Raw genomic sequence first — 16668 nt, 5'->3', positions numbered from 1 at the left:
AATTGTAAAGTACTCATTTTTCCTAATTATATGTTATTTGATCACAAATGACCTTGGTTTAAGCTCTTAACAGGTAACTTATTGAAGCAACCAATCTTTAACTTAACTATCTTTTAAATTTGTATATATGAGATTTGTTGTGTTTTAGATGTCGCTGATGCTCTGGTAGGAGTCGGAATTATAATCAATAGTGATTCAATGCCAGGAGTCTTAATGCTGGATAAGGATTACAACAATATGAGCAAGTTCCTGAACCGGATTTTGGGCATGCCTGTGGAGCTTCAAAACCGGTTGTTTAAATATTTCACTGACACTCTGCAAGCTATCATCAGCCAGGCCAAGAAATCTGGAAGATTTGATCTCGGAATATTAGGTATATCCTTGAATTTCCCTCTCTGTCATTGTGTAATTTGTCCTAGAATGATATAACTATTCGTTTACACCTTACTGTATCTATCTTTATATAAAACTCTTTCATGTTATTTTTTTCAAATTTTAAGTACTGCGATTCATGCAGTCTAGCTACGTTTACAATCCAGATCAATCATGGTTGACTTCTTTAACATGAAAAACACTGTTTTTTTGTTGATTAACCGATCATTGGTGACAGACCTGGGCACTGCCGGGGAGAATGTGAAGCGAGTCAAGTTGTACACATTCCTGCGCAGACACGCCACAGGCTCGGCCACAACAGAGCTTCACATCGTTCATGTGGAGCGCGGCATGAGCTGGGACGAGGCAATGGAGCGGTGGGCAGAACTCGTAGGACCTCACGAAGGTTTCTACCTCTCACATCAGGTAGGTGATTATTGCATGACCAAATTACATGATTAGTAGACTCCCTCTTATCCGAACTCCTCGGGACCGAGGTCAGTCCGGATAACGGCTTTTCTGGTTAAACCGACGTCCCCAAAAACTCGTTAAAACGGACCTTTTAAATGCATACTGTATACAGTTATTTGACTTATATTTAGGAGAGCATTGTATTTAGACACGTGATCACTGGTCTCAAATCTTTCCCACGAGAACAGTCGTTTCAGTCCTTTTCCTCCCGATCTAGTCCGGTTAAACCGATGTCCTGATAATAAAAATTGTCTGGTTAAAGAGATGTCATTTCCGCCGAGTGTAGTCCGGTTAAACCGATGTCCGGATAAAAGGTGTCCGGATAAGAGCGAGTCAATTGTATTTGGATCATTTAATTTAAATTGCATTCGTTTATTTTCTCGTGTACCAAAAAAATACACCTACACCTCAAATTAGTCAAGGCTTTATCTTAGACATTTTAACTGTAAAAAATTGACATTTAGTTTGCTGTTTAGAGTGCTGTAACTTTTTTAACCATCAAGTCTAACAGAAATAGTTAAGAACAAAAATACCAAGTGAAACGTTTTGTATTTCAGATCAGAAATGGTAAACAGACTGCAATATTGGCCCTATGTCCAGAAGCTACAAACACCACTAAGAGTGGCAAGAAGGCTGAGACGGCCAAGAAGGATCAGTTGTACACAATATACAGACCTAACACTGGACTACAGGTAATTTATCTCTTAGTCTTAATTTGATGAATAATAATTCCTTTGTCTTTGATTGTTCACAGTTCAAAAATCTTTATTTTCTGCGTATGATTTTGATACAAATACTCCCTTGAGCCATGCAGGAAACATGCACAGTAATATTTATCCAAAAATTGGTTTAAATACATTCATAATATTTTCAAAATATTTGTAAACGTTCACAATTTTTAAACAATTCTAAAGTTATACAAACACTCCTTACCTCGTGCTAATACATTATAGCACAACTTCATCCCTATCAGACTGTAAAACAAATTCTACAACCTTTTTCTTTAATATCTCCTAACCTAACTGTCAACATAAACTTGATTTCCAAAAATGTTTACTAGATTATTGTTTGGGCCCGAGAGTACTGAATTGATGCCTACTGATTTCTTTTGCACAAATCCTTTCGTGAATAAGATCAAACTGCACTGAAAGAGTATCTCTAACCACTGGTCTAGCATTAAACAGAATAATATACTTTTTTACATACATTAGAAAGCTATACACATGCAACTGGTTAAATGGTAATAAATGATTTTTGAGAAACGAGTCTTCAAACATTGTCTTCTCAGTACAAAACTGTTTTAGAGAGTACTCAAGGCAAGAAAATACAAATAACACATCTAAACTGCCAGTTTAGAAACTGGGGAAAAAGTGAATCGTGCTTAGTTTTATGGGACCATAAAATTTTGGATTTTGAATAATTGTTAAGAAAATCCACTAATAATTGTTGTTAGTTCTTTGTTTGAAGTAAAAAAAAAAACAACATAATGGCAAATGCAAATGTTTATTGCTGAACTTTTTCATTGTTGTGGGATCTCAAAATCAGCTGATCAAATTGGTAAGGTTATTTTAGCTGTTGCTATTCTTAATGCTGTTCCTATTGTGCAAGTATTTTTACCCTGAACATCCTTTAGCAACCTCTTTGTGGGACACCCAGTACATAGTTTCAACATCAGCCGATTTAGTTTAGTTATAAAAATAACAAATAGTTTTAAAATATGTATCCTCATAAAAAGAAGGTAGTTTTCATGTGAACAGATGTTATGACGCTTTTGAAATTTTTTACATTCAAACATTAAGTTAGAATCTATACAGTGTTTCAAAACTTGTTACACATTTTTCATTCAAAAACTTTGTTTTCATAACTTTATTTACAGTGAGAAGGATTTTAATTACTGGAATCCTTGTATATAATTCACACACACACACACACACACAAATATAATTGCACATGTCTTGGTAGCAAATTAAATTAGCAAATCATATAGCAAATTCTGATTTTTTCATTATGTTTGTTTTTCAAAATATTTAAAGCAATTATTTTACACTATTTGCAGCTCAGGCAAGAAACACTTGGCGAGCTTGAAAAGAAGTACAAAAAAGTAGAATGTTCAGATGCTGAGAAGCACTGGAAACAGCAGTACGAGTCCTCAGAGAGTACCTGCTCACATGCTTATTGGTGAGTTAATGCTAGTCTGTTTATTTGTATATTTATATAAGATTTATATATTTATTATTTGTAGGTTTATATATGTATAGCTATATAGGAATGGACACTGAAGACATGGTTTAGAAAACATTTGCAGCACATGGGTCAGTATGACGGGAACCTACACTACAGGTTGTGGAGAAGGAAAAGATAATTCTGATCATTTACTGTTTGACACTAAGGAGCCCAACAAAGTAAGGCCACAAGTAAACAACATCCTCCTCATACAAGTAAACCACTTGTATAAGGAGGGGCTGATTAATATGTACTAGGAATAATTATTAAGATGCACAATAATGTTAACCTGAATCAACCACATAGACACCTTCACCCGCCCTAAATGAGATACAAGAACTGGAAAACAGTACAAAACCTTATAGACTTCTCTATATGCACACATAAAGACACATTTATATTTACAAAATCATGTACAAGCGTGCAAGGCCGGCCAAGGACAAAACCAGACCCATAAAAAAGACATTTACTGAAGGCGCTGAGACTGCAAGTTATAATCACGGCTGTTGCCGCGGTCGCGGGAGACGATTACTGAAGTCACCGAGACTGCAAGCAACATTCCTGGGCAGACGATTACCGATGTCGCGGAGACTGCAGGTTATGCTCATCCCGATACCCAAACTTTTGGCCATATGAGGGGTTCTACTGTACGTATAGAGTTGTGTTATCAAGGTTGATTTGTCAAAACTATTTGTTTTACAGGTTCTGAGCTACATTGTGATTTAGAAATAAGGTTTTTACTAAGGTGGTTTTTATCAAAATAGTCAGAGAGAGAGAGAGAGAGGTTAATTTATAGAGGTTAGTTTTATTTGCACATAGAATTTGCGAAGACTGCAAGTTATGCTCACGGCTGTTGCCACGGTCGTGGGAGATGATTACTGAACTATCGTTTTCAAGGCGATTTGATAAGCGCACTTGTAATTGGGTTGGTTGTGTTAATGATGGTTGTGGTTCTACTGCAACAATAGATATTTTCTGACCATGTTTCTATGATTTGTTAAACAGGAGAGGGAACTGCAAGAATGTGACACTGGGACTGGACTGTGAGGTAGGTCTGCGGAGGCGGACTTACAATGTCTTGGCTGGCTCTGTACTAAGTGTGTGGACAAGAGTAGAGAATATCCTCCAAGCCAAGACAGGCCATCAAACCAAGATGCAAGTTGTACGCTTACGCACAGCAGAAGGCATCAAAATTGTTGGTAAGTCAAATATTTTCCCTCACTAACAATCATTTATACCAACACCAAACAGTAAAGGGAAAACACATTTTTCTCAAAATCTTTGAAGTTCAAAATTTACTTTAGTGAAAACTAATTTATTATAATTTGTTGGAACTAGCTGCTTTACTAACATTCTGTCTGTGATTGAGCCATGAGCATTAAGTACAAATGTCTTCCAGACATTGAAGTCACATTTGTATCAAGGTCAATAAATTAAAATATTAACAAACAATTAGTTTTTTTTTTCCAAAATATCAACAAAACTAGGACCAAAATGAGAAAGTGAAGTGGTATATTATATGAATTGTGTACTATAAATAAAATAATGCAGATGTTGTCTTATTCCATATCTATCACTTAGCTGTCTTTTTAAGGTACATTGATTCCAAAGAGCTGTGTAGAACCCTTGAGAGAAGCACTTGCTACAGATTCAGAAAAGACCAATGAGGAAGTGTTCTAAACATAATGAGTTTTTGTGTCTAACGTAGACATAATATAACTACTATGTATTATGCAGATCTTTTCACAGTACACAGTGATCTTACAATCTATTCCTTTTCATTTTGTGTATAGATTATTCGCTCTATGTATTGATCAACTGTTTTAAACGGTAACACCAATGATTTATGTTAGCATTTGATTACTTTGTGACTTTGATAATTGTTCCTTAGCCGATTTAGGTTCTTTGTATAATTGTTATAGCTAGAAAATCCAGTATTTTGTGATCATTTTCCAAGCATAATTGTTATCATTTAGATCTTGTTAATTGTCTAATTATTAGTCCACGGATCATTTAATCTTGCATGTTTGAATTGACCATTTTGTAGATAAATAAGTGAATCATAAATCCAGTTTTAATTCAAACCCCATAAAAACAAGCAATCAGATATATATACATATATATAATTATTTTTATAAACCGATTATTGTTTATTCCGTTTTAATTCTGTTGTATTTATTTTATATTTACATAATTTTGACATAGGTCTATTAAAATTGTTGTTAATCGCGTAGTATAGGTACAACTAACATAATTAGATAAAATGTTGAAGCATGTGTATTTTGACTCTCGATGATCAGTTTATGGCTATTAATTATATTTGTTTGTGTTGTTACATCCTGATTGTTTGTGATCATAAATTTGTGTGAAACTAATTCTTCACCATTTTAATGCGACGAGTATTTTGTAACAATTGAGATTAACTTCTATGTGTATATTTATTTTAACGTTTTAATCATTATCAGTTTACATAGAGTTTATTTTTTTATCCGTTTATACTGTTTTAATTTGTCATGATATTTGAATTGCTACAATAGCTTGTTTCATAGAAACTTTATTTTATTGTAAATAACTCTAATGTATCAGGTTTTAATCTTTAACTCCAAATCAGTTACAGAAAAGTGGTTATAGTTATTTTTGTACGGTTTTTATATATTAAATGTTTGATGTTATTGTTTAACCCTCTCAGTCTGTATTTTGGTTTTTGTTATCAAGTTTTTACTGGTACAAATCAAAATGTAAAGACATTTTTAATAATTCCCTCTTTTTTTTACTTTCTTGATTTAATTGGTGATTGCTAATGGACTGATGCAATATTTTACCTCTGCCTGACTGTTGTAAAATCACAAAGTCTGAATACATGAAATCAAGATATATCAGCATTGTCAACAACTAATAGCTTGTCTAAACCTGAATTCAACAAAGACTATGCTTTCCTGGGAGGGTTAACTTTTTTAAATTGTTGTATTTATCTTTATATTTGCCTTATTATTTACTCATAAAAAATTTAGTTCAAGACCAAAGAATTCAAGGATGAGATTTAAATTTAGTTAAATTGTTTGTTAAATTATTTTGTTTCCTACAAGTTTTGGTTGACTTCTATTTAATTTTAAGAATGTTTAAGACGAGTTTGAAATAAAAATGACTAAAAATGAGTTCACGAAGAATAACTAAATAACTTAGAAATTATCAGAAATATGTTTGAAAATGGACAGAGTTTAGCTAACTTACTTACCTACCTAAAGAAATCCCTAGACTAAAGAAGTGTCCAAGGACTAAAAGGTACACAGTAAAAAGTTACAACACCAACATTGCGACCTAAAAGGACTTCTTCAAAATGTATGTTTGGAAAGATATTTCTCTAAGCTACCTAGACTCTATCCATTTTCTAAAAAAACAATAATTGTTCAAATTGTTGTATATGTATATATGTGCCTGTGAATGCGATAACTTGAGCAATTGTGGACTGATTTTGATTAAATTTGACATGCAAGTGTAGGGCTGGATTAACTTTGATGAGTTCACGAACCACCAAGATCTGGTAATTGGAACGGGGTGTTATTTGGTTTTAAAATTTGTAAAAAAATTGTTATAAAATTTACACTTGAAACACAAAAATGCCCAATATTCATTGCAGCCAAATATTAGAGAAACAACAATTTAGTGTATTACATGATTGTTCTGTGACATTCAGTTACTGAGATATTTAGTGATAAATACAGTACATTGTATCCTATGTTATCCTTATAGCTGATAATTTATTTCTTGTAGTTTGCTTGGATATGGAAATATCAAGATAACCTTTGGCAAATTTTAAATTTCCCAGTAAGCTATCGACATTTTACTAAAAATCTCTTTATTACCTTCCCTGTAGCATCAAACAAACCTAAGTCAACATAATGTTATTTATCTGACATGTTAAGGAAATATTTTGGTAAAAATCCAACCAGGCAAATTGAAACTTGCTTAATTTGCAGTTTTGCAGGGGAGGTATTTTGATTTTGTAACTATACAGTATACATAAACATTATATTTCTTCACAGATTAGGTTTTTGTGATATTTACAGTAGTAGAGTCAAGAATGTTCGTTGTTAGTAAATAAATTAAAGTTAAATGATAATAGGCAAGAAATTGAAGGTTAAAGTTCCATAATTAATTGAGGTGGTTTGATTTTAAACCAATTTAAGGGTTAGTTTAGCAGCAGCATGGGATTTGAATAAGTCTCTGTTTTATTTTAGCATATTTATATATACAATCAACTTAAAACATAATATGTGTTTGTGATAATTTTTCATAATCATAATGAAATACTATCTAAATATGTACTGCATTGTTTACTCATACTTTTAATGTGTCTATTTCAAGTTTATAAACTATCGTGTAAAGTAAACACTTTAAATATTGACTGCAAATTTTATGTAAAGTAGGAAATTTACATCTACGTAAGGTATTTTGGTTGAGGTTCATTCAGCTCTGGATTGATTAAAACTATCAATGATATAAAAAAAGCTTACCTTAGCAATGTTTCATTCTTATAATCAATTCAATTAAGATCTAGTTAATATTTGGGAATTGCTAAAGGATAAAATATTTGGATATAATTTTGTTGTTCAGAAATACTCCTTGGTCTAACACTGTAACAAAGCATAGTAATTTAGTAATCCTTACATTGAAATTTAATCCATTTATTTACCAAAATAGTTTTCTTCAAGGAAAGGCTCTAAACCAGGTTTATAGTTGTAGAATAAGGAGGACCTTACCTTAAAAAAGTGCAGGTAGGCCACGCATGTTCTATGGCCTGTCTGCACTTTTTAAAGGCAAGCTAGCTGCTATCCTCCTTATTCTATATTTACAAAAAATATTTATTGAAGGCTCCATTTATAAACGTCATCCAAAGTGGTTATTTACGAAATTTAAAGACACCTCATCAAAAATTAAGTAAAACAATATTTAAGTTTAAGAATACTACTATGTGTACTTCTATTAGTACTAAGTACACAGCACTAGCAGAAATCTTGGATTGTAGAATATAAACAGAAAAAAAGATACTGTAGCTTTTTGTATATAAAATATTCTTACATAATAGCTTACTTGTTTGAGTTAAAATGTGATAAGTTACTATTGTATTTAGTCTATAATGTATAACTAGTGTAATTTTGAAATACTGGAATCTAAGCACGAGTACGGTTTACCGTGTTAGGATAAATACGTTTTGATGTTGAATGTGTCAGGGGTTGTATCAACTCTAGCTTGCTGTTTGCTATTATTCCGTACTATTCTTGGTATCGAGCTGAAACATTTAGTTTGAGATTGTTTGTCATCTTATCATAGAGTCTTCAGTTTTGTATTATACTTTACCACGTTCTGCCAATAGATCACCCCTATTCTGAATAATATTGATGTTGGTTATTGACCTTGGATTGGAGTCAAAACCCCTTTTTACACATTTTACAAGTAAGTTTTGTGATTTTAATCATCTTTTGTACACCATGAAATGTTTGGGTAGTTTTTGACATACGGTACCATATTTTTACAATATCAATTAAACGGTATCAGCAACGTGACACATACTTTTTCCCATTAGCTTGTCGATAACCCTTATCATGGGCAAGCTGTGGGAGTAACTATGATATATTATGGGAAAATCGCCATTAAAAATCTAATTACAAAAAAATTAAAAAGTGCCTGGAGATATCATGGATTAGTACCCTCATACCAAATTTCATCAAAATTGGTCAATTAGACCAAAGGTGTGGTCCATAGCTCTGTATTCATCCACACAGACATCCATCACTTCCAAAATTAGGGTGACCCAAAACAGATATACCTACCCAAAACTCAAATCTCCAAAATTTTGACGTAAACAATACTTTCTCCATATGAAAATTTATGTATACGGGGAGAAAGTAAAAAATTTTTTATCAACCAAGTCATACTACAGTAAAAGCCCACTAATCTGGCATCGGGCCCCGCTAATCCGTCACCTATGTCTGGGACCAGGACCATGGTCAGAACAGTGAAAAGGTCGGATTGTCCGAGGAATATTGTAAATTTCCTAATCAATTGCTTATTGTAATTTATTTGTTTTGTGCCATCGCGGAAGACAACTTGACTTCAAGAGTCGTTCAATATTTTGCCACGATGGCGGGAGTCGACGATGATATTTCCTTTACCGCTGGAATATTCATAAGTTGCTGCTTTCGCTGATAAAAATTCTGAGGTTGCTGGAGACAATGATGATGTCCTCGTGAGTTTGGAAGATGTTTAATATTTTGCGGCGATCGCGGAAGATGTTTAAGGTGCTTCGACCGCAGGTGGTGTTTAGGATCGTGGGAGACATTCAATATTTTGTAACAATCGCGGAGGATGATGATGAAAGTTTCCGTAACCTCTGGGGATAAACAAGATTTTTTTCTCGATTGCGGGAGACCATACGACCATAGCAAATAGTCACACTATTTCTGGGATAACGTCACCAATAGGCGATGGCACAGTCAGATTAAGCGAGGAGTTGGATTAGCAAGGTTCTACTGTATTAACACGTTCGGCAGTTGGGAGCTATCAGCAGAGTCGGGAGTGATCAGCAGATGTTAGGAGCAAACCTCAGACGTCAGTTGCACTCATTAGAATTATTTTAATTTTTTTTAGCATTACTGAAATAAGACTAGCCAACGATGTTGACACTCTAAAATGAACTGTCTTTGGCTAGTCTCGCAATAACATGTGTTATTTTAAGACATCAGTAATCCGGCTTCGCTTATGCCCCGAACATGCCGGATTAGCGAGCATGTACTGTAATATGATAACTCTAATATTAGGTACTTTCATAAGTAAAAAATGGTAACTTTGAAGGGCAGAACTCTAGGAGAGTTTTATCATTTAAATAGGCCTATGTCTGTCTGTGGTCCATTGGCTCTATTCCTGTACAATTTCAGCTTAATTGGTCAGCGTGATGGCTATCGTTCAAACACACACATCCACACTTTCACTTTCATAATATTTATGTCCTAGGACGCTAGGCACGAGCCTGGGATTGTTTTTCACATTACTTCAGGCTAGACCTAGGGGTTGCGGCATTATCACTTAGATAAAATCCATTGGTGATTTGGCGGGATTTGAACCCGGGACCTCATGGACCAAAGTCCCGCACTCTAACCACATTCATAATATTAGAACGATTCAAATAGATGTTGGCTTATACGTTAGCACTTACAAATTGGTTAAATGTTGTCTCCATATTTGTTAAAGATAGACTTTTTTTCTCTTTATTAATCACTTGTACATTTTTTATTTTTAAACCAAAAACCTATTCCTGCAGTAATAATTTTTTGTTGTACTTAGATTCCTAAGGAGAGAATTACATTTTCCATTTATCTGCAAGTTTTAAACCAAACATTACACCTTCATGCCAGGCAAACACTGGCAACAGCTTCCTTCCCTTAGATAATATTCAGCATTACGGTTTTGATGTTTGCCTGGTGATTTGCACTCTCGGTTTGTTATTTCCTCTTGAGTTTATTCAATGAAGACTCCAATCCAATGCAAGGTTTATAATGAACTATATAAAGTTTTAAACTATTTATAATCCATATAAAATTTATTGATCATAAACATCAAAAGCAAGTGATACATCAGAATGTACTCTACATATCTCGTCAACTAATAAAATTTTATATTTGAAAACCATTGGTTACCAATTGATCTCTCAATTGCCTGGGAGATACCTTTGTCTTATTTTAATTTCGATACTTAAACCCCTATAAACTGTTAAGCATCTACTGGATCTTAGCACAAAATGTACTAATGTCAAGGGGGCTACACTAGGTCCCTCTGTGATTATCTGTGTAAAGTAGTGTAAGTGGTATTACAATTGTATTGCTATTTTGTATGTTGCCACCTTGTCATTTTCTGTATTTCAATATTTTAAAATGTTTTAAAACATAATTAATTTGTTTTTTATTTCAAAACCTGATTCACATTTTTATTAAGACATAATGTGGAAAGCGAAAAGGTACCTCTTGTCGGCGATGCAAAATTTTCAGTACGGCCGATATAAGTAATTAAGGTTGAAAATATCGAAATTCGGGTTTTTATAGATTGTTATACCTACCTCATTTAACATAGAACAGGACAGTATATTGGTTAAAATATTAAATTTGAGATGTAAAAGGTCGAAATAAATCATTTTGATAGCCTCTGCACGGTCTGAGAAAAGGTACCTCATGTCGCTCAATGTTATTTCGCCATAACGACAAGAGGTCCCATTTCTAATATTCACTTTATAAACAGACTTTGGTCCAAAAAATGAATTTTACTGCATTCTAGTGGAAATTTAGAGAACTACAACAAAGTTCAGTTTACAGAGAACGAGAGAACAAAATATCTCAAAAATGTTGTGGTCCCAACAAGAACATTTTTATCCTGTGTAGAAATAACATAGGGTCGACAAGAGGTCCCTTTTCTGAAATGTGATTTTTACGACATGCTTTGATTTAAGAAAAACAACACAAACATGGGTCTAAGATGCCTAGTTTTCTGTCAGTCTGTCTTCTATATATGGTTTTTACAAATGTATCCACAACTTTTGAACTCCTTTAGCTTAGACTGCAAGCTTGGTGAATCAGTAGTGACACTTAGGGCCTACCATTTCATTATCAAATTTTTAAGTTTTACCAATTCAAAATTTTCTATCTTAAAAATGAGTGATTATACTAAAAACTATTAGGGGTGTAAACCATTAGAAGGCTAGCGCCCCGTTATTATCCTTTTTAGCACCGCACATTGGAGCGAGGCGATGATTCTGTAATACACGTGGAGCACCGCAAAGCAAAGCTGCAGCCTCTGTCAGGCCTTGTAGTTGGAATACAGTTTTTCTGCACCTCGCTTGCGACTGCATTGGTTTTCTAGTGTTTTGTGAGTGAAAGACATAGTAATGGAGCATTTAATTCAGATGGCTATGTGTTGTTGAGCATTGTATTCCTTTTCGCTAATGCCACATTCAATAAAAAAATGGATATCGATCATCAAACTGTTAGTTTGTTCACACGAAAATACTCTCTAAAAGACCGGCCTGGCAGTTCAGTAGTTAAAACATACTCTCCATGGCTTAATCTTTTTTATGTAATCACATTTCCAAAAACATTTTACGTTTTTCAGTTGGCGAAAAGAGTAAAACTAAATTATTCAACTCACAATCAGACTCAGTGAAGGTAAAAAATCTTCCTCTACTCGCGAATGTAGGACCAAAGCTACATTTACCTTTACCGGTTCTTCGTCGTTGCCCAGCCGTAGCTGGATAGATTGTGTTATGAAAAATTAAAACTTTAAAACTTTGACTATATACACTATACAGGGTGATTGATATAAGTGTGCCAGCCGTTTTATTCAAAAACTATAAGAGATATAAAAAAAAGTTAAATGGTAAGTGCCTTGGATTTTTGATTTTAAAAATATGTACTGTAGTCAATATTTTAGCCGCCATTTTTCCAATATGGCCGCCAACTTTGATTTTTCTTATGGAACACCCTGTATTTTATGATGTATTCTGGTAGAAAATGTAATTTTAAGACGATTTTATTCTTGTAATTTTTTTCATATACCTAACCGTTTCAAAGATAATAATGGTTAAAGCTTTGAAATTTCTACATGAGAAAGAGTTTCGATTAAGGCCTAAGCAAGCATGCCAGCTGTTTTATTCGAAAACCATTCAAAATTTCACAACCAAATTACATTTTTTACCAGAATACATCATGAAATACAGGGTGTTCCATAAGACAAATCAAAGTTGGCGGCCATATTGGAAAAATGGGGGCTAAAATAATTTTTTTTTACTTTACTACAATTTTTAAAATAAAAAATCCAAGGCACTTACCATTTAACTTTTTTTTATATCTCTTATGGTTTTCGAATAAAACGGCTGGCACACTTATATCAATCACCCTGTATACAAGGCGGTAGATCATGATGTCCAAACTGAGTCAGGGGTTTCAAAAAATTCCCTGATGCAGTAAAGGGGCCTAGTCTTCAACTCCCTAGACTTGTGTGCTACGAACGCTTTAACTGGTAGGCCTCTGATCTCAACACTGAGACTATTATACAGCTTTGTGGCCAGAGTGGGGAAACTATTTGCAGTCTTACTGAGCCGATGGGACGGAAGGTCAAGTTGGCTTCGGTTACAAGTATTGCAGCCCTGAAGCTAAAATCATCTAAGTTTTTCTTTATGTGTACAACACTGTTGTACTGTACTGGCTGAACAATGTCATAACTCCCAGACGCATGAAAAGAGGTCTACAGTGGGCGTCAGCTTTGCTAGATGTTACAAATTCTGAGTGCCTTCTTCTGGAGTCTGAAGGATCTCCTAGAACCAGGCGCATGACCCTACAACTGCAAACCGTAGTTCAGATGACTATGGCATAGGCCATAATACACTGTCAGTAAATACTAAGAATGCTAGGAAACCTCTGTCCGCCTGCTTCAATGTGCGGTGACAAGAAAAAGTCCTTGCTCCCGCCTGCATCTAGCCTGCACCTCGCCTCGCTCCAGTGTGCGGCGGGCCCTACAGAGCCAACGCAGTTTGTAGTTGTAGCCAGCCGCCAGGCTGGCGGCTGGCTACACCCAGGGCCACAGATATACATACATGTATATCTGTAGCCCTGGGCTACACCTGTGGCGCATGCAAGCCACAACAGTGGCTGGCGGCTGGCTACACCTAGTGACTAGCGAGCCACAGTGAAAGATATCATCGTCATGTGAGGAAGAGGATATGTTGCTTCTTCTCTTACTAAGAACAATAAATCGGCGAAAGAAGAGTAGCATTGGAGTGCATCCCTTTGTATTAGGAAGGCCATCTAAAGGGGATTTTCATACTTTGATGGAATTTTACAAGACATTGAAGAAGACATCAGAAACCTCTATAGAAACTACAAGAACGCAATTTCTGCCAAGGATAGATTGGTTGGTTAGGTTAGGTTTTACTCAATCGTTAAAACGTTATTCAATTCACATATTTGTCGCTGAATTAAATATGCAGAAGACTTTACGAAGCAAAAGCAAAACAGCTCAGCTGCTAAAGAGCTATTATGTTTTCATTATCCTTTTTAAATCTATGAAAGTGTAGTGGAACGACATTAATCTGTGGTATAATAACCGCTGTAGCAACCAATATGGTCCGTTTCCGTTACCCTAGCCACAGTTGCCTACCGGTCCCATACGAATTCACGTGTTCTACTTCCAAGCGATTTATGCACGATAATAATCACATCCAATAAAGTCGTGTATGTGTTCCTAGCCTAAAGAATGGTTATGTATATATTTTATTATTATTATACAGGGTGTTCACAAAAGGTTGGGACATAATTTGCGTAGCGATCCCTTAGCTCAAAATAAAGTGAATATCAAGAATACATTTTTTTCCAAAATCACTTTGTTTTGATATCCGACATTTTGTATTTTTTACATAAACATTTTTATCTTTGAATTCTTTCAACCGATCTTTATGAAACTCGGTATGTATGTTAAGGTAGTGGAGACCCATGTTGGAAAATATGCATCTTGATTCAACTCCAAATTTTGAAATGGCGGCCATTATAATCTATTAAATTTAAATTACTAAAAATATGGTTGTTTTATCAAGAACACTTTTATTTAGTATTTTTAATTCCCTATCAAACGATACCAAGTAAAAAAAGATCGAATAAGAAATAGCTGAAATATTACAATTTGTAAAATAGGGCAAACCTGACTAGCTTCTGCCTTGTTCTACCCCATTTTACAACAACAAATCGTAATATTTCAGCTATTTCTTATTCGATTTTTTTAACTTGGTATCGTTTGATAAGGAATTAAAAATGCTAAATAAAAGTGTTTTTTGACATTTTTTCATAAAATCAGCCATTTCTTAGTAATTTAAGCTTAAAAATTCAAATGGCCATTTTCAAGTTTTAAGTTGAATTAAGTAGATTTTTCCTAACGGGTCTAATACCAAGTTTCATGAAGATCGGTTGAAAATGTCAAAAAAAAAATGTTTATGTAAAAATGCAAAATGATGGATATCTGGTTGACGAAGCGATTTTGGAAAAAATGTTCTTCTTTTCTCTTTATTTTGACACAAGGAATCACTAATCACGATGTAAATTATATCCCCAATTTTTTTTTAACTCCCTGTATCTACTGATACAGTACTGTACAGTTTTTATGTAATAAGTAGTACATTAATAAGTAATTTAATAATTTTTTATCTCGAATATGTATTTTGTGTCATCACCACAACTTATTTTGTGACTACCCTACCTTTTCAGTTTTTGTTGTTTCAATCAGGTTAGGTACGTTATTTACGTTACAACCGCTGTAGTAACCTAACCGACATAATTAACATGGTTATTTTTGACACATTGCTTATTTCACTATCTCATTCCAGTCTAACCTTTATATGTATATTTATTATTCAGCTTAAAAAAATTAACACGCACACACAATAATCGTTTTCAGAGTGATTAGTGAAGGAAAAGTTTACAAGCGTCTGAGCTTGCAGACAACTTCGAAAAAATGCGGCCGTCTGTTCGAGACCCTAAGAAGAAGAACTTTGGAATATTTTCCTTACACTTGGCTCAAAAGTTGTAGGTACAGTTTAATTCGTTTTAGCCTATCGTGTTGTGTCGCGGCGGCGAGAGTGCTGTGTGTGTGTGTGAGTCAGTCAGTCTGTGCTAGGTAGCGTTCCTGTGTGGACGAGTGTATAGTGGTGCATGTGTTCGCAACAATGTTTACTCAGCTCGTGGCAGCAACTATTGTGATCCTCGCTATTCCAGTTATTCCTCTCATTACTGGTAAATCAAATATATTTGAATATACTCTAACTTTAAAACATCTAAGAAGAATATAATAAGGGGTTCGCGTAGTTTAATTAAGATATTGTATTAGGCCCTATAGTGTTTAAATTCTCTTTAAGGGCGTTATGAATTCTGGTATTTTAATTATGTGTTTGCGCAAATACGTGATTTAATAGTTTATTGACATTTGCGTGCACTAATGAGAAATGGAAGTTGTTAATTTTTATCTCTGTAATGCAAAATACGCGGCTAATATTTAACTCATTGATGATTTAATAAAGAGAAATGTTCTAGAGGAAGATTTTTAAAACGTTTGGTTTAATTAGTGTAATAAAAGTATATGTTGACGATTTTATTATTAATCTAATATATTCGAGTTCATTGAAAGCTGTAAAAGAAACTGTCATTGCATATTGGCAAATTTTTATTTGAAGTTCATTTTTAAGTTCAATTATATTGAATAACCTGTGTATTCCAATTTACATAGTATAAATATAACCAAGTGATATGGAATTACACGCTATATTTCATAACATCTAAAATATTCCAACCATTTGATTGATATTATCATTGAACCCAAACCATTCAAAACATTATTAATTTTCATGTTTTTATGTTTACGATTAGGTGAGCAACACATAAAATCGTTGTCATTTTAACATTATAACACTGTACACTGTTCATATGTTTAAACCCTTAAAAGTAACTGTCGCAATGTTTTGGTTGGAAAAACGTGTTTCGAATGTAAGTAATATAATATAGAAAATAAATTTAAACA

At 34.0% G+C, this 16668-nt stretch overlaps 2 protein-coding genes across 3 annotated transcripts in view; both read left to right on the top strand.

The window, feature by feature from the left end:
* The window catches only part of LOC128999136 (protein strawberry notch), a 56534-nt gene extending 45524 nt beyond the window's left edge, over positions 1–11010 (top strand). For both annotated transcript variants that reach the window (XM_054425508.1, XM_054425509.1), the window contains exons 21-26: positions 149–373; positions 611–798; positions 1401–1535; positions 2900–3021; positions 4072–4265; positions 4661–11010. In XM_054425508.1, the coding sequence (XP_054281483.1) occupies positions 149–373; positions 611–798; positions 1401–1535; positions 2900–3021; positions 4072–4265; positions 4661–4746 (950 nt within the window). In that variant the 3' untranslated portion in view covers positions 4747–11010. The remainder of the gene's footprint in view (positions 1–148; positions 374–610; positions 799–1400; positions 1536–2899; positions 3022–4071; positions 4266–4660) is intronic.
* A 4762-nt stretch (positions 11011–15772) lies between these two features.
* Positions 15773–16668, top strand: part of LOC128999139 (uncharacterized) — a 32354-nt gene continuing 31458 nt past the window's right edge. The window contains exon 1 of the mRNA XM_054425513.1: positions 15773–15887. Within this exon, the coding sequence (XP_054281488.1) occupies positions 15821–15887 (67 nt within the window). The 5' untranslated portion in view covers positions 15773–15820. The remainder of the gene's footprint in view (positions 15888–16668) is intronic.

This window comes from Macrosteles quadrilineatus, unplaced genomic scaffold, assembly GCF_028750875.1.
Source record: "Macrosteles quadrilineatus isolate MER2022 unplaced genomic scaffold, UCM_ALF_1.0 Scaffold_7__1_contigs__length_78375512, whole genome shotgun sequence".
Lineage (NCBI taxonomy): Eukaryota > Metazoa > Arthropoda > Insecta > Hemiptera > Cicadellidae > Macrosteles > Macrosteles quadrilineatus.
This window is presented reverse-complemented; position numbering and strand designations above follow the sequence as displayed.